This window comes from Arvicanthis niloticus, chromosome 18 (genome assembly GCF_011762505.2).
Source record: "Arvicanthis niloticus isolate mArvNil1 chromosome 18, mArvNil1.pat.X, whole genome shotgun sequence".
Classification (NCBI taxonomy): Eukaryota; Metazoa; Chordata; class Mammalia; order Rodentia; family Muridae; genus Arvicanthis; species Arvicanthis niloticus.
The window spans coordinates 48,980,772-48,996,985 of record NC_047675.1 but is presented as its reverse complement, the minus strand read 5'-3'; the positions used below and the strand labels follow the sequence as shown (position 1 = coordinate 48,996,985).

At 53.5% G+C, this 16,214-nt stretch overlaps 2 protein-coding genes across 7 annotated transcripts; one reads left to right on the top strand and one right to left on the bottom strand.

Annotated features, from left to right (window-relative positions):
* Positions 1–4,278: 4,278 nt before the first annotated feature.
* Positions 4,279–8,457, top strand: Spata2l (spermatogenesis associated 2 like). 3 transcript variants are annotated; one of them, XM_034522364.2, is made up of 3 exons: positions 4,279–4,410; positions 4,708–5,039; positions 6,396–7,701. In XM_034522364.2, the coding sequence occupies exons 2-3, from the start codon at positions 4,737–4,739 to the stop codon at positions 7,371–7,373; spliced, it is 1,281 nt and encodes a 426-aa protein (XP_034378255.1). In that variant the 5' UTR covers positions 4,279–4,410; positions 4,708–4,736; the 3' UTR covers positions 7,374–7,701. The 3 variants fall into 3 exon arrangements, with proteins under 3 accessions (XP_034378255.1, XP_034378254.1, XP_034378256.1); XM_034522363.2 differs by having other exon boundaries at positions 4,281–4,410; positions 4,634–5,039; positions 6,396–8,457; XM_034522365.2 differs by having other exon boundaries at positions 4,306–4,410; positions 4,736–5,039.
* On the bottom strand, positions 8,444–16,214 carry Cdk10 (cyclin dependent kinase 10). 4 transcript variants are annotated; one of them, XM_034522366.2, is made up of 13 exons: positions 16,077–16,214; positions 14,468–14,540; positions 13,800–13,871; positions 12,955–13,057; positions 12,739–12,820; positions 12,058–12,125; positions 11,514–11,566; positions 11,267–11,336; positions 10,384–10,443; positions 9,992–10,115; positions 9,782–9,921; positions 9,319–9,371; positions 8,444–9,117 (listed from the first exon to the last, which is right to left on the bottom strand). In XM_034522366.2, the coding sequence occupies exons 1-13, from the start codon at positions 16,161–16,163 to the stop codon at positions 9,020–9,022; spliced, it is 1,083 nt and encodes a 360-aa protein (XP_034378257.1). In that variant the 5' UTR covers positions 16,164–16,214; the 3' UTR covers positions 8,444–9,019. The 4 variants fall into 4 exon arrangements, with proteins under 4 accessions (XP_034378257.1, XP_034378258.1, XP_034378259.1 ...); XM_034522367.2 differs by having other exon boundaries at positions 16,115–16,213; XM_034522368.2 differs by lacking the exon at positions 16,077–16,214 and adding an exon at positions 15,737–15,875 and having other exon boundaries at positions 8,851–9,117.

The following is a 16,214-nucleotide window of genomic DNA, read 5'->3' as shown; positions in this document are numbered from 1 at the left end:
AAAGGAAATACCCATGGCAACTGGGGTTGCTGTAAGACAGTAGGTGGCAGGACACTGGGGGGGGGGGGATTTCCAGTCCCAGACTACGGAATAGTGGGGCCGATGGAGACTCTTGGAGTAGGCTGTATGAAACTTAGTTATTGGGCATTTATTGAACACTTGTGTTCCAAACCTGCAAGGAAATAGAGAACATGCATCTTTGAGCCTGGTAGGCTGACCTCAGAGTCCAGCCTGCAAGTGGTGCAATAGAAGCCTGAAACCATGACACCAAAAGCAAGTGGTGGGCCCACGTCAGCTTGGGCAGGACAACCCATTCCTGGGGCACTTGACCTATGGAAGAGACCTCTGCAGATTGGGAATGGGCCAGACACCCCTAGCAGTCTCTTCCCACCTGCATCAGGAACAGCCAGGCTGGTGCTGGCTTTCACTGACTCGCACTGAGGAATGTCAACCCCATGCCCAACTACTACCAAGGAACAAGCTTGTGTCTCAGCCAGGCTGGAGAAACGGCTCAGCAGTTAAGAGTACTTGCTCTTGCAAAAGACCAGGTTTCAATTCCCAGCAACAACGTCTGTACCAATTCATGACCATCTGAAACTCCAATTTTTAGGAGATCCAATACACTCTTTGGGCCTCATGGGCACTTAGAACACCCATACACATAAAGAATAACGGTTAAAGTCAGTCGTGATGACACACGCTTTAATCCCAGCACTTGGGAGGCAGAGGAAGGTAGATCTCTGTGAGTTCAAAGCCCAGTCTACAGAGTAAGTTCCAGGACAGCCAGAGCTACACAGAGAAATGCTGTCTCAAAACCGAATGAATGAATGAATGAATGAATGAATGAATTTTAAAAAGCATGGCTCAGCTGACTTGGATTCTTGGCACTGCCAGCTCCTAGAGGCTCGTGCTCTTAGGAAGTGTAGAGACCGTGGATGTGAATGCCAGGTACCTACCTATGGAGCCTTGTGTTAATGTACCTGCTGCAGGCTGCTTCCGCTTTGACTCTCAAGTCAGTTTTAAAGCCCCACTTCACAGAAGCATGGTTACTTCAACGTAAGTCCTAGTTCTGAGAGCATCTGTTGGGTTGGGATGAGATCAGAACATACTTGCGGCACACCCTGGGGGAGACCACACGGTGCTGCTCGGATGGCCATGGCACTAAGATGAGGCCTCTTTGTGTGCAGGTCATGCTCCTCTTTGCGTGTGCGTGTCAGAATCATTTTTTGTATATAACTGAAACTCAGAATTCAAAATTAACTTTGCCGGTGAATTTCTTCTAGACAATCAGAAAACATTTCAGCCAATATTCTATTGTTTTACTAGTCTTTATACAAATTATGTTTGTTGTTTGTTCTTTTCGTTTTTTGAGATAGGATGTGTGTGTGTGTGTGTGTGTGTGTGTGTGTGTGTGTGTAGCACTGGCTGTCCTGGCTGGAACTTGCTCTATAGACCAGGCTGGCCTTGAACTCGCAGAGATCTGCCTGCCTCTGCCTCCCAAATGCTGGGATCAAAGGTGTGCTTTATAACCAACCCAGCTGACTGCCCTCCCTTTAAAGACAGAGCCTCATATTCAAGGATAAACCCTGGCTTGCTTTACTGTAAGGATAACCTTGAATTTCTGATTCTCCTGCCTGATCACCAGCTACCTCCCAACTGGTAAGTTTACGGGCCTCTGCTGTCATTGAAGTCTGTCCTGTCGTAAGTGGAACCAGGCTTTCTACGTGCCAGGCACGCGCTCTCGCATCTAACCCACAGCCCCAACCTCCACAGGAACCTTAACAAGCCAGTCGTCCGCCATTTCTGCTGCCCACAGTGTCTCGTGTGAAGACACCGTCTTCAAGGCTCACCCTGTGCCTTCTGAGGCATCTGCTTACTCTGTGCACAGATTTCTTGGGTTGCTTTGGGCTGAGTCCTCAGCAATGATGCCTCCTACCGAGTTCCCTCAAGCTCACCTACCAGCTGCCCTGGTTTTCTGAAGATTCCAGTTGAACTGCAACAGAAATTGCCACAGCTCTCCCAGCATCCGTTTGGATTTCCATGGCCTGGTGTTGAGCCCGTGCCTCCCCCTGGAAGTCCAATTCCTTTGGTTCCGGCAGTGCCCGGGAGGTGCCCGACTTGGATGCTTCACCCCCATGCTTCTTACCATGGGGCTTCATGATCTGACTAGTAGTGGCCTTGTCCTTGTGGGGTGCCAGCTTGTCACATCGTGGTAGCTGAAGGAAAAAACAAGCTGTGTCTTTGGGTTCATCCGTCAGCATTTCTAAACTATGGTTCCTCCGTTGAGCACGGATGAATGGCATTTTTTCCACTGAAAATCCTGTAGAGTAACAAGAGGCAGCCAAAACCAAAAGCAGCAACTACTATTAGCTATGTAGAGAGCAAAAAAAAACTACAATAATCAGACCTAGTAGGTGTGCCATGCCTGTAACCCACACTTCATAGGCAGAAGCCAAAGGATCAAATTCTAGGCTGGCTGATCTACACAGAAAAACTCTTTTAATAAGGAAAGAAAAAAAAAAAAAAACTAACTGGCATGAAGGAAGTTAAAAACAACAATCAAGAAACACAAGTTGAAGCTGGGTGTGTGGCTCAGTGAGCAGTGCTCCTGCCTATCACACAGGAAGCCCCAGGTTAGACCTCCAGCACATCATAAAACCAAATGTGGTGGACTAACCTGGCTACATAAGCTGTGGATGAACCGAGTAGAAGCCAGCTTCCGGTCCTAGGCAAGATAAGTATGAATAGCCTCCACCTTGCAAATCTGCCCTGCTAAAACTAAGGTCTATGGAGGATGTGTCGAGCACACTTGTGTGCCCTGGGATAGCAAGAAAAGTAAGTAGCGATGGCAGGTAGCTCTCTGAGTTCTAGGCCAGCCTAGTCTAGTCTACAAAGATGGGGTGGGGGAAGAATATCAATATCATTACTTCAAGGCTCAACCCAATCCACAATGACCTCTAAGTTACAAGTGGAAACAAAAGTGCACTTGCAGGTGAACGTCAGCTTTGCCGTTAGTGTAACACAGTTTTTTTGCAATGCTAGAGACTAAACCAGGGGCCTTAGACACACTAGGAAATTATTCTACCTTTGAGCCACACCCCTGCCCCCAAGGCCTCTTCATTTTTCTGTTAACTCCCCCATTATGCTGCAGCTGGGATCCAGGCTTGTCTTGAAACAAGGCAGGCTTGGAATCTTTATGATTTGTCAGAAGTTAAACTATTATGTCACTTTAAGTTGAAGCAAGCTCAAAAGCCAACCAAGGTTCCCCTTTGGATTGGCAAGCCCACAACAAAAGACCTGTGTTTAGTGATAGCCAGCAGGGTGCCTGCCTGTGGATCACTGCCTACTCAGGTTACCCTGTTTTGTTTGAAGTCCTTCGACTCTGGGAAATCCTACAAGAAGACAGATACCTTCCATATGCCAGGTTCTATTTTATCAGACTTGGCCTAGGTTTGGTGATCTGGAGAGATGAGGGGTACGGCTGTCCAGGAATGGATCCAGCAAAAGATACTGCTTCCGTGAGGCTTAGGTTTTAGGATTAAGGAGAGGGTGCCTTAGGTTCTGAATGAATTGCTAAAGACCACAGCAAGTCGAGGGACAGTTCCCCTGAAGTCGCCCAGACTAATTCTTGGTGAATTCATGATCCAGGTCAGTTGTGAAGGCCTGTAGGTCACACACTTAAGGAGCACCTTGTCCTGGAGGATGAATACATTCGTCCAACCTCGAATACTCCCTAACCTATTTTCTCAGGGTCTAAGAAATGAGGTACCAGAGACCAGGAAACAAAGCCTGCAGGGCCACTAAGGACTTCCTGTTCTGTGTATAAGTGTTTTGTTTGCATGTATATACACCAAATGTGTGCCAGATGCAGGGGCCAGAAAGTGGATGTTAGGAACTGGAGTTAGAGACGGTGGTGAGCTGCCACGCAGGTGCTCATACCCACTGGGCAATCCACCATCTCACCCGTTTTAAATTGTAAATACTTGTGTTTGACCTTTTGGTCCATGATCTGCCCCCTAGACAGGACCCGCCTAGCCGGTATTTAGCTATTCTGTGGGTTGGTTTAACGAGACAAAAAACCCAGCTTAGTTCAGACCCGCTCCGCGAGGCCCATCCTGATGACCTGTTTTATACACCCACTGTGTACTCCCACTCAGACTAGTTGAAAGACTGGAGACAGTGAATCTGAGAGGACCTCAAAAGGTGAGCTGCAAGGGAGGGCTACGCCCAGCTTCACCCAGGCCACGCCTACACCGCCACCCTCTTACTTAGCCAAAAGGGCGGCACCCGACTCCAGCCTCGCCCCCCAACGTCACAACCAAGGCCAAGGGGCGGGCTCGACTCTCTGCGGAAGAGCGAGGATAGACCCAGGCCCAAGCGGAGCTCTCTGGGATAGCTGGCGACTATCAGGTAGCACCGCCGCCCACGGGGACAGTCTATGGGAGAGGGGCTCTGGTTGAGCTGGTGGGGGCGCTGCTTTTGATACAAGGACGCTCAGCAAGCGGGGCTGAAGGTCTCCTGGGGAGGGGAGGCTATAGGTACTGTGGTCACTGAGCTGCCAGCGTCCACGTCTCCGGGCTGAAGGGGACCTAGATTCCGAGACTTGCTAAGCTGTCAAGGTCCCTATTTCCAGGTTGGAAGGAGCCCTGGGGTTGCTGGGTGCCGGGTTGGTCGACAGTCGCACAGCTGAGATGACATGGTCTCTAGTTTGACACCTAGTCCCGCGCTTGATCAGGATGGGCAGTAGCTCGCTGTCAGAGGACTATCGCCTGTGCCTGGAACGCGAGCTGCGGCACGGCCGCGCGGGGGTATGCGGCGACCCCTCGCTGCGCGCGGTGCTCTGGCAGATTCTGGTGGAGGACTTCGACCTGCACGGGGCCCTACAGGACGATGCGCTGGCGCTGTTCACTGATGGCCTGTGGGGCCGAGCTGACCTGGCGCCAGCCCTCCGCGATCTGGCCCGCGCCTTCGAGCTCCTAGAGCTGGCCGCTGTGCACCTGTACCTGCTGCCCTGGAGGAAGGAGTTCACCACTATCAAGGTATGGTGTTAGTGACGCTCCTTCACTCCCTTCCTCGTCCAGGCTCTTGGGGGCTTCAGGCCCTCTTCAGGGGAGGGTTCTGCGCTGAGGGGTCGTGGGCGTGTTGGGATGCATGCCTAAGAGAGTCATTCACCTAGAACTTACATGGCTGTCCTCGAAGTAGTCTCACTGCCCTAGTTGCCATGGAAATCGTAGGGTAGACGTGGGTGGGTGAGGGAGGTACTTGATGTCCTATGGTCATCCTAACTCCTCTAGGATGCGGACTGGTCCCATCTGTAAAAGGAGACCGCTAAGACTGGAAAGAGAACGGCAGATCAGGAACAGCAGGGATCTTGTTCCTGCTTGGGTCCAGGTTAGCTGGCCAGGTCCAAGGATGGCCTAGTCCCTAGGTCAGATGGCAGACCACCTAGAGGGGGCAGGGCCGCTCTGAGCTAATTTTGAGTGGGAAGTCAATGACGTCAGAAAGCACGTGGGCGAGGTAAGCCTCCACTGGTTGTCATGGAAGCGTCTCCCCCTCCACACCCCACCAGCCTGCTGCTCCACGGGGGATACCTGAGATTTCAGGACTTTCATTCATTCTGACAGGCTAGAGGCCCACCCATCAGCCTCAGAGGACAAAGGCAGCCAGGCCAGGCCAGGCCAGGCGTGGCCTTGACATTGAATAAATAGTTCAGGAATAGTGTTGGGGTGGAGCTGGCAAGGACAGAGCCTCCTAGCTGTGTGGTTTTAGGAGAAAGCCCCTTTTCTCTTAAGTCAAGGTGCAAACCCCTAAAGAGAGTGTTCTCGCTAGTGCTCCTTGTGCGGAGATGTCTTCTTCCTAAGGGCTGCTAATCCGGAAGTGCTCCAGGGATGCCCAGAGCTGTCGTAGATGTTCACACTTAGAAAGACCCATGCTTAAAGCCTGATGCTTTGGGTCCATAGGTGGCTTTGAAAGCACATTAAACTTTCTGGAATACTACAGAGTTCTGGGAGGAAACAAAAGTAAAGGGCAGAACAGAATGTAAGAGGCTACCTGCCAGTGAGGTACAGTGGAATGTTCCTGTAGGCTGAGGCAGGAGGATGGAGAGTTTAGGGTCAAGCTGGGCTATACAATGAGGACCTTGTCTCAAAAAAGAACAAACCCTAAAGGGCCAGGGCTCAGTGATGCCATGCTTACTTAGCAAACACAGACTAGCTTCTCCCTTGGAGGAAGAAATGTCTGACACCCAAGCTCACGTGAGTCCAGACAGATGAAAACTGTATCGGGGGGTGAACACAAGCTTCAGAAGTGCACCAAGGTCAAGGCAGGACTGGATCCACATAGGCTGCATCCAGGAACCTTGTGAAGAACATACCTGACCAGGCCCTTCCTTACAGACCTTCTCAGGGGGCTACGTGCACGTGCTGAAGGGCGTGCTCTCCGAGGAGCTCCTGACTCGAAGCTTCCAGAAGATGGGCTATGTGCGCAGGGACAACCACCGCCTAATGGTGACCACCCCGCCGCCTGCCTGCCAGCTGGTCCAGGTGGCCCTAGGCTGCTTTGCTCTTCGGTTGGAGTGTGAGATCCTAGGTGAGGTGCTGACTCAGCTGGGCACGAGCGTGCTGCCAGCGGAGGAGCTGCTCCGAGCTCGGAGGGCTAGTGGGGATGTAGCCTCCTGTGTAGCCTGGCTGCAGCAGCGGCTGGCCCAAGATGAGGAGCCACCACCCCTGCCCCCTCGGGGTACACCTGCCGCTTATGGGGCCCCAGTGGACCTCTATCAGGACCTGCAGGAAGACGAGAGCTCAGAGGCCAGTCTGTATGGTGAGCCTTCCCCGGGGCTGGACTCACCTCCTGTGGGACTGGCTTATAGACCACCACTCTGGGAGCAGAGTGCCAAACTGTGGGGTTCTGGAGGCCAGCCCTGGGAACCCCCAGCTGATGACATGCATCGGGCCAGTAGCCCACCATACGGGGCTCTGGAAGAGGAGCTGGAGCCAGAACCCTCTGCTTTCTCCTTCCTCTCTCTGCGCCGTGAGCTGAGTCGCTCAGGGGACTTAGCTCCCCCTGAGTCCCCTTCAAGCCCTGGGCAAGCCAGCCCCAGACACAGGCAGGCAGAAGGAGCAGCATCCTCAGCCTATGGGCCTGCTGTTGAGCCTCTGAGCTACCAGGCCCACAGCTGCTTGAGCCCTGGCAACCTACCCACCCTCTGCTGTGACACTTGCCGTCAGCTACACGCTACCCACTGCACTGCCCTATCTGCCTGCCGCCCAACTCATTCACTACGTATACTTCTTGGTGATAACCAGAGACGCCTGTGGCTGCAACGAGCACAGGTGGATACCCTGCTCTATGACAGTCCTGGGGCCCATCCCTAGGCCCAGATGGACCCCAAGAATTTGGGGGAGTTTCCATGGTGCTTCTTTTGGTAAAGGGCCTAGGCCACTGGATGCCCTGGCCCTCCTATTCCCCAGGGGAGTCCAGGACCTGCAGTTGAAAGAGGGTAGAGCCTTCATGGACCGCTCTCGCCCGGTGCCGTCTCAGCCCTGGTGCAGCAGGCCGAGCTCAATCAACGAGATCCTTCCCTCTCGTCCCTAGCCTCAGGCCCAGATGTGCTGGGTAGAGAAGTCCAGGTCATCTGTGTTACAGTACCCAAACTCAGAAAGACCCCACCCTATGAATGAACTGCCTGAAGCCCTGACCTGATCCCTGTCGTCTATGATTGAGGATATGTCCTCTTTGCACGTGCTGAGAAACCCTCACCCAGGAGCTCGCTCAAGAGCTTGCAGGTGACACAGTTAAGATCCCGGTTGGGCCATGTGGGAGGGTCTGAAAAGAGCAGAGCTTACTTAGCTGTGAGGACCCCGGTTCACCTCTGCGGTAAGAAGGCCTGGAGCTGCAAAAGCAGTGGGAGGCACAGTCCCAGGCAGTGGGGGAGCAGTGGGAGGCACAGTCCCAGGCAGTGGGGGGGCAGTGGGAGGCACAGTCCCAGGCAGTGGGGGAGCAGTGGGAGGCACAGTCCCAGGCAGTGGGGGGAGCTGTCACCCCTTCTCAGCAGGAATGATTCTCAGCAACCGGCTGCCTACCAGCCAAAGAGGTGAACGTGAACAAGCCACTTCTCCGGCTATTGCCAAAAAGCAGCTCACCGCCCCATGCAGCTCACTCCTGGCACACAGTTAACCAGGAACAAGTTATAGCCTCATCTCCCATCGGGGTAGCCCAGGACCCCTCATTAGGGGCCCTAAACCACTAATCCTCAGGATAGGGATAGTGAAGGGCTGAGTTTTCATCAACCACTCAGAGGCCCAGGCAGTGATGACCACTCAGCAGCACTCACTCTAGTGACACCCCTTCAGCCGAGCCTGTTCTGCTCCTCATGCAGGCCCTCAGAGGACGCTGTCCATGTTGCATGGATCGAAACCCCACAGTACATTAAAGGACTGCCAAATTGTGTACTGGAAAGGCTTTTTATCTCTCCACCCCTGGAAAAGCAGTCCACCAGTTCTCTCCCTGGCCACCAGTGCCAGCCACACCCACCCAGGGCTTTCATTCTCAGTCTTAAAGTATCCTACTCCAACTAACCCCTGCTCCCTCCTTCCTACCTGAAGCCCAATCAGCCCTGGCCAGGGTCACTATAGCCTATCTGTCCTGGGCAAGCAAGAACAGTTATGATCTCCTGGGCCTGCTCATTCCAGGCTAGTGGCCAGCTCCAGTTCCAACACACACTGAATGGGACCTTCAGGCCCCTCAGCACTAGCTCTGTGTCTCCCCTCCCCCGGAAGTGGGGCTTCACTGACAAGACAGGCCACCCAGATGGTGCTACACAGCCCAGTCTATCCTGGGTGTCCCACTCAGCAACGTCCCTGTCCGTCATCCCCTCTGCATCTGGACACAGAGGAAGTATCAGGGAGGAGTCAGCTGAAGAGGACGGCCAACTGGAGGAGCAAAGGCCTGTTGGCCTGGAGGCCTCCCGGTCGTTGGCTGATGATCCACGAGGGTGTGGAAGGGTGGGCTGGCTGCGCTCTCAGGGCCGGCATCGCTTGCTCTGCCCCTCAGTGGCAGCTGGGGCAGCACGCTTATTGCGGTGGTGGGGGAAGGTAGGCATGAGCTCTGGTTCGCACGCTGCAGGAGAAGGGCAGCTTCAGGGCTAGCCTGGAGAAGGGGCTCCTGGTGGGGCATGCTCCAGCCTTACATAGGACTTCTCACTTAAGCTGGCCCTGACCCATCTGCTTCCCTGTGGAGCCTGCCCTGGGAGCCCACCCAATATGGACAAAGAGGGCTTCTCGTCAAGCCCAAGAACCTAAGGAGATCCAGAGAACTTACGCAGCGGCTTCTCCTTGAAGTAGGAACTCTCCAGGCAGTCTCCTGCTGTTGCCCTGGAGAATGACAGTGACCTTTGGCCTTAGGCCTACTTCACTCAAAACATAGCCAAGTTCAACAGCCCAATTCAATTTCCAACAAATGGGAACTGGACACCTGGACACTGTCAGGAGAGCACAGAATGGCTCTAAGACCTAAGGCCGCTCAAACTGGACACCTGGCACCTATGGGTGTCTGTGCATGTCTGGAAAGTGGGCATCTATGGTCTGTGCTGTGAGACACCATCTTTAAAAGGTTTGTTGAATTGAGATGGCTCAGTGCTAGACTGCTTGCCTAGCGTGTGCAAGGAAGGCCTTAGCTTCCATTCCCAACACCACAAAAGTAACTTAAGGATTGGGGTTTAAGGTGTCCTTCCATCTCTGCAGGGGCCAGGGCCCACGGAGCTGTCTAGAGGCGAGGTCTGTACCTTTTCTTAGGGTCATACATGAAGAGGAAATTGAGCAGACGGAGTCCAGCCTCTGAGAGCCACGGGAACTTGTGCTTGAGGTTGTTGTAGGGCTGTTTCCTCAAGCTGTACTGGCCGGCCAGCGGCAGCTTGGAGAAACCCTGTAAGAGGCAGGGGCTGGAGTGACAGAGCCACCAGGCATGGACGGGGACTGAGAGTTGTAACACCCACCGGCCAGATATTCTCACTCGGTGTCCCCAACAGCTGTACAATCAAGTCGATCTGGTGGATCTCAGAAGTGCCAGGGAGAAGGGGCTTATGGGCCAGCAGCTCTGCTAGGATGCAGCCAACAGCCCTGTAGAAGCAGCCGGTCTCTGCTTAGCACCATAGCAACACGCCCATGAAGGAGTAGGCAAATGGCCATAAGGCTCTCCCCCCAAGTCTGCAGTGCCTCGTGAGAACCTGAGGCCTGAGCTAGTGAGCACCCCAGCCATGTTCTCATGCTCCCCCTCCTTGGGTGCCGAGGTCAGGCTCATCACTACAGCACCAATCTTGTTCCCCTGACCAGGGCTGACCTCCAGGGCCAGATGACTTGAGGCCCTAGGAGCAGAAACCACTCCTACCACATGTCAATGCTGGTAGTCTGAGTAGTAGTTCCAAGCAGCAGCTCTGGGGCTCGGTACCTGCAGACAAAGGCCCCATTTTACCTCTGGTCAGCTCTTCTCCTTCAGCCTGAGCTCCCTCAGAGTCCCCAGTGGCCCTTGGACCACCCTCTACCCTAAGCCTGAGAGAGCCACCATGTCTATCTCGTGAGAACCAATGGATCCAAGCCCAGATATGCCGTCATCGTCATCAGCTTGCTTTCAGATGGCAGTCAGAGAATACACTGCTGAGGCCTCATAAGGATCCTGGTGAGGATGTGAGAGACACCAATGCCCTGCCCTTGGGCACAGCCTCATCCTGCCGTCAAAACAACCACAGAAGGCTGGGCAGTGGTGCACACATCTTTAGTTTCAGCGCTCAGGAGACAGAGGCTACAGAATGAGCTCAGAGCAGGCTACACAGAGGAATTCTGACTGGAAACCCCCCATACCACTCCTCTCCAGCCTTATCCCCTCTTCCTCCCCCCAAAAACTCGCAGAAAGCTCCCTTCCCTTCCCGAGGCAGAGCCAGGCTCTTTATGGCTCTTTAGTGTACGATGGCATTGCTTTCAGGTCAGGGTTTCTCAACTCAGAGACCTGCCTACTTCTGCCTCCCGGTGCTGGAATTAAAGGCAGCACCGCTGACCAGCACAGGATGGCATTTCATCTGAACAGAGCAGAGGTCTGGAGGCCACTGAGCCTAGCTCTGTCCGAGCAGTTGGCCCAGACCCAGGCATCAGCAGTATGTGCATGCCCACACAGCTCCGAGACTCTCAAGGCCCCTATGAAGTATCTGCCGCAACACAAAGGACACTGTGGAAGACACAGAAATTCCCACGGGCCACCATGACGCTAAGGAACTCACCAGAGGGTAACAACCTTGGGAGTCATTGGCTTTACTGGAACGCCATAGGCCCGAGCCAGGCCAAAGTCAGCTGCAGCAGAGGGCGAGAGAAGAGACCATCACTCAGTGAGGACAAACGAGCTGCTGTCTGGAAAAGGAACGGGACTAAGGTGGCCTGGGGCTAGGAAGACAGACAAGTCATCTCTGTTTCCAGAGCCACACTGACACCCCCACCTCCACATACACAGGCTCAGCACCCGGCACCCACCTGTCTTTACACAGCCCTTGTCTGTCATGAGCAAGTTGGACACCTTCAGGTCCCTGGGTCGGAAAGAAAACAATGGTGACTTCCCAAAGGGCAGCCAGGCTGTCACCACAGCCTGACACACTTTCCTGGCATTTAACTGGGGCTTTCTCAAATCAAGACGGTGCAGAGAGGCCAGGTTGCCTTCACCCATGTCTTGGTACAGCAGCCTCAGCACAAAGGTCAAACAAGTGGGCTCCACGCCTCACAGACATCTCTAGAGACAGCAGCTCCTGGCCTAAGACTCTGGGTGGGTGCACTCTACTGAAGGCTTCTGGCTGCTGCCTTCCCACCCACCCACCTCCTCCTTCTCCAAGAAGTGAAGCCTGATTAGTCTTGTTTGATCTAAGAGCCTTGCCTGGGAACAGTTAGATTTCTACTGGGTGTCTGCTCCTCTCTTGGATATATTTGGAACGAGACACTGTGGGACACCATGGCTGTCCCTGACCCACTCCTTTCCACCCGTCAGACACCCCCAGCACACCTTCCTCCTGGCTGCCCCGCCCACCTGTGGATGATGAAATTCCTGTGCAGGTACTGAAGGCCACGGAGCACCTGTAGCATGATGCATTTGACCTATGAGAAGGCACAGGTTGGAGAGCTTTGATGCACTGCCTGGAGGTCACCAGCAGCCTCCAGAGTGTGGCTGTTGCTATGTCCTACACAACTAAGACAGTACCACAGCAGACTTATTTATTGTATATACATGAACATGTATGTGATGCACATGTTTGCATGCACAGTGTATGTGTGGGTATGCGTGCATTAGTCTACAGATAAAGAGGTTGACATCAAGTGTCTTCATCATCTGCTTTCTGTTATATATGGTGGCAGCATCTTCCATTTGATCCCAGGGCTGACCAAATTTAGCTGCTCTACCTAGCCAGCCAGCCTAGAACTTATCCTGGGATTACAGGCAGGCTACCATAGCCTCCTAACATTTATATGGGTGTCAGGATCCAAACTCCCGCCCCACACTTGCATGCACACATGCACTTCCCCCTCTGAGCCATTTCTCAGTCCCCTTTTCCTTTCCAGTGGCCTGCCACATGGACTGAGAAGACCTGGGGTGACAGGCCTGTGCACAGGCACTGGGTAACTCCATCCATTCCCCATCCATTTCCAGCTGTCACACTCAACACAGCTATCCACCAACCAGGGAGCACCCGTGGAGTACCTCCCCTCACACCTGGGCCTCCGAGAAGGGTGTTGGCATATTTTCCAATAGGCTGGCCAGATCTTGTTCACAGTAACCCATGACCAGAAAGATGCTAGGTGGAAAAGAGAGAGAATGCATGCCATCTTGTTTTCTCCCTAGTATGTAACAAGGTCTGTGGCCGCAGTGGGAAGGTTAGCCCTGGGACATGGACCCTTTGGTATGGGAGAGACTCAGGAAACCACACACCTCTCCAGGTGGTTACCCACAACCACCTCCTTCAGCTCCACAATGTTCGGATGGCGGAGACGCAGGAGCAGTGTGATTTCACGCAGGCTGCTGATGGGAATGCCTGTAACCAGAAGTGCTTAGCGAACTCCACCCAGACACCACACATCCTGTCCTCCCATAAGGGACATTTATGGTGAGACCAACACCACTCTTGCTCTTGCATTCATTAGGGATACAAGGGGAGTGGGTGGGGCTACTGGCTGATGTGGAGGGAGACAGTGGCTTCCCCAGAGGACAGGGGCAGATGTGGAGGGAGACAGTGACTTCCCCAGAGGACACTGGCAGATGTGGAGGGAGACAGTGGCTTCCCCAGAGGACACTGGCAGATGTGGAGGGAGACAGTGACTTCCCCAGAGGACACTGGCAGATGTGGAGGGAGACAGTGGCTTCCCCAGAGGACACTGGCAGATGTGGAGGGAGACAGTGGCTTCCCCAGAGGACACTGGCAGATGTGGAGGGAGACAGTGGCTTCCCCAGAGGACACTGGCAGATGTGGAGGGAGACAGTGGCTTCCCCAGAGGACACGGGCAGATGTGGAGGGAGACAGTGGCTTCCCCAGAGGACAGGGGCAAACGGGTTTGAGAGAATGTGCAGTTTTACAGCTGGCGAAGATGAAGGAGGTCTGGTGGGCCCAGGGAGCTCAGGTTCCGGCTGCGGTGCAGGCTGGGCCAACCCCTAACTACAATGCACATGGCCTCCGCAGATCAGTCCTGAGAAACCTCAGGTGACCTGTGCTTCCATTCTCCTTCCTGCTTTGATGGCCCAGGCAGGCAGGGTGGTCCTGCATCCTGATCCCAGCTCACCATCTTTCTCTTTATCCATCCGCACCTTCTTCAGGGCAACAATCTCATCTGTCTGGGTATCCCGGGCTCGATCTGAAACAGGAGCACATGTGCAATGGAGTAGACCTCAAACTGTCACAGCCCCACCTGGCCACATGGGAGCCTCTCTTAAGAGTTTACTGAAATGCTTTTTCTTCTCTGACAACGTAATGTCCAACAAAACTTGGTCCTTTCTCCATTCCCAGGATGGAAGCTTGGGAGTTCTCATTTGAGCTGGGTTGGGAGATTCCAGTTTTGCTCTTGAGCTGAAACCTGGCCATCAGCAACTCATGTGGAGAGAAGCTCTCCCATGCAACCTATTGCTCTGAGTTCACCTGTGTGATATTCCAATACCAGTGAAGGTAGTCTATCTAGGGGGGAAAGACTTATTTCATAATGGCTTACAAAGCATTTTGTTGGCTTATGCAACTTCCAAATACTCGGCCAAAGCCTCCTCACAGCTATGGAGCTGCAAGGAGCTTTCGGAGGTAGTCCATTTTACCGGCCAGTTATCCCCACTCCACAGCTACACATCTGGATTGCTGACGTTGGCAACCTGATGCTTATGTTTAAGTATCACACCAGGGATTAAGGTTTGGAAGCAAGCTCTGGCCTGGTTTGGAGTACAGAGCTTCGTCTTGACCACTCACACACAATGCCATAGGTGCCCTCGCCAATTCGGTTCAGCTTCTCAAACTCCTTAACGCTTCGGCATCTTCCCAGCTGAAAGAGAGAGGCAGCCAGTGTGGGGGTCTGGACGCTAACAGCACAGTGATGAGTCTCACCCTCACCTAGCACTGAGAAACTTGCATCTTGCTTACTAAACAGAAAGGCAACCACATATTTGGAATTTTCTGATGAGCAAAGGGGACGGATACCACTGGAATCACTTTGAAATACTGAAGCATATTGAAGATGGCCTAAGCACTCCCTCCAACCCCGTGCTCCAGATGTCTGCTGTCTAGTAACAAAGGGCAGCAAGCCATGGACACAAACACCTCAGTGCAGGAGAGTCCAGCCTCCAACATGGAGTCACAACTTCTCATGCGTGAGGAGACCTATCCAGGGGTAATCATTTGTGAGATGTGGGAAGGGGCTTCTAGACAGAGGGAAGTAGCTGATCCTTGTCCTTTTGCAGGCTGGGATGAGGGTCAGGTGAGGCAACGAAACAAAACAATTAGCCCACTTATGGGCAACAGCTGCCTCTAGGATTTTAGGAGTCAGAGAAATAGCTTGGGTGAGCACAGTATTCTGGGGTCTTATTGGGGAGTCTGTAACCTAATACATCTTCATGGTGCGGTGCCTTTATAGGTGGATTAACTAAGCGTTTCTTGGGTTAGAAGATAGAAGATAGAAGGACCTCAGCAAGGTCCCTTCTCTTAACTGCCCTGCCCTGGGTTTTGTTACTTTCTGATATCTGATTGCCCCCACGATCCACTCTTAGCTCTCTCCTTCCCTCATCTCGAAGGCTCCCTGTTCACTCCAAATTCCCTTCACCATGATTTGGTGCTGCTACCTGAGTGTGGCATACCATTCCTTGTCAGATCTGCCCAAATTCTGGCAACACTTCCTGGTCCAAAACAAATGTCAACCTTTCTACAAATTTCTTACAGAATATACTCCTTTTCTCCAAATCTCCACTATTTTGTATCTTTGCTTGGAGTCCAGGTTGCACTCTGTAGCCCAGGCTGCCCTCCAACCTGGAATGACCATCCTGCCTCAACTCCTTGACTACGATTACAAGTGCGGACCGCCACGCAGGACTGACATTTTTGACTTAAGGAACCAATCACTGCACACGTGCATTTTCTCCCCAGTTGAGAACGATTTCGCTACCTCAGCTTCCAGCGCAGTGATCTGGGGGCACTTAGTTAATGTGCCTTGGCCTCGCAAAGCATAAACGAGTTGTTAAAACATACGTGGGCTGCTGCAGGAACCCCTTCCCATCCATCAACTGTCTACTGGAGCAGAAATCGGCGCCCCTGAGGTTCACCTTCCGCATCACATAAAAGGGGCGATGCAAGAATGTGGGTAACGCAAGGCGAGAAGCCCCGGCTGCAGGCGCCACGGGAGCCTCCCACTCTTCTCACGCGAGGCCGCACTCCCTCGGTCCCACCCCGCCCCCAGCCTGTGGGCGGCCGATTTCTGCACACGCCGCGGCGAACTCTAGGACTCAAACTTTAACGCGACGCCGAGAGCCCCAGAGCGCTTCAGTCTGGCCCTGCCACACGGCGCCGCGCGAGTGGCACCCCGTCGCACCCTGTGTTCTGAAGGCACGGTGAAGAAACCTTCCTTACGGATACACTTCAGTCGGATCTGATCCGACTCCGACTCCACCTCCGCCATGCCCAAGCCGGTGCCGCCCCGCCGCCCTCACCCAGCGCGCAGGCGTAACGC

Coding starts and splice junctions, on each gene's coding strand:
- Spata2l (XM_034522363.2), top strand. CDS start 4,737: ATGGGCAGTAGCTCGCTGTCAGAGGACTATCGCCTGTGCCTGGAACGC. Junction 5,040..6,395: donor AGGAGTTCACCACTATCAAG/GTATGGTGTTAG, acceptor CCTTCCTTACAG/ACCTTCTCAGGGGGCTACGT.
- Cdk10 (XM_034522366.2), bottom strand. CDS start 16,163: ATGGCGGAGGTGGAGTCGGAGTCGGATCAGATCCGACTGAAGTGTATC. Junction 13,872..14,467: donor GGGCACCTATGGCATTGTGT/GTGAGTGGTCAA, acceptor CTCCTGTTTCAG/ATCGAGCCCGGGATACCCAG. Junction 12,821..12,954: donor GTGGGTAACCACCTGGAGAG/GTGTGTGGTTTC, acceptor TTTTCCACCTAG/CATCTTTCTGGTCATGGGTT.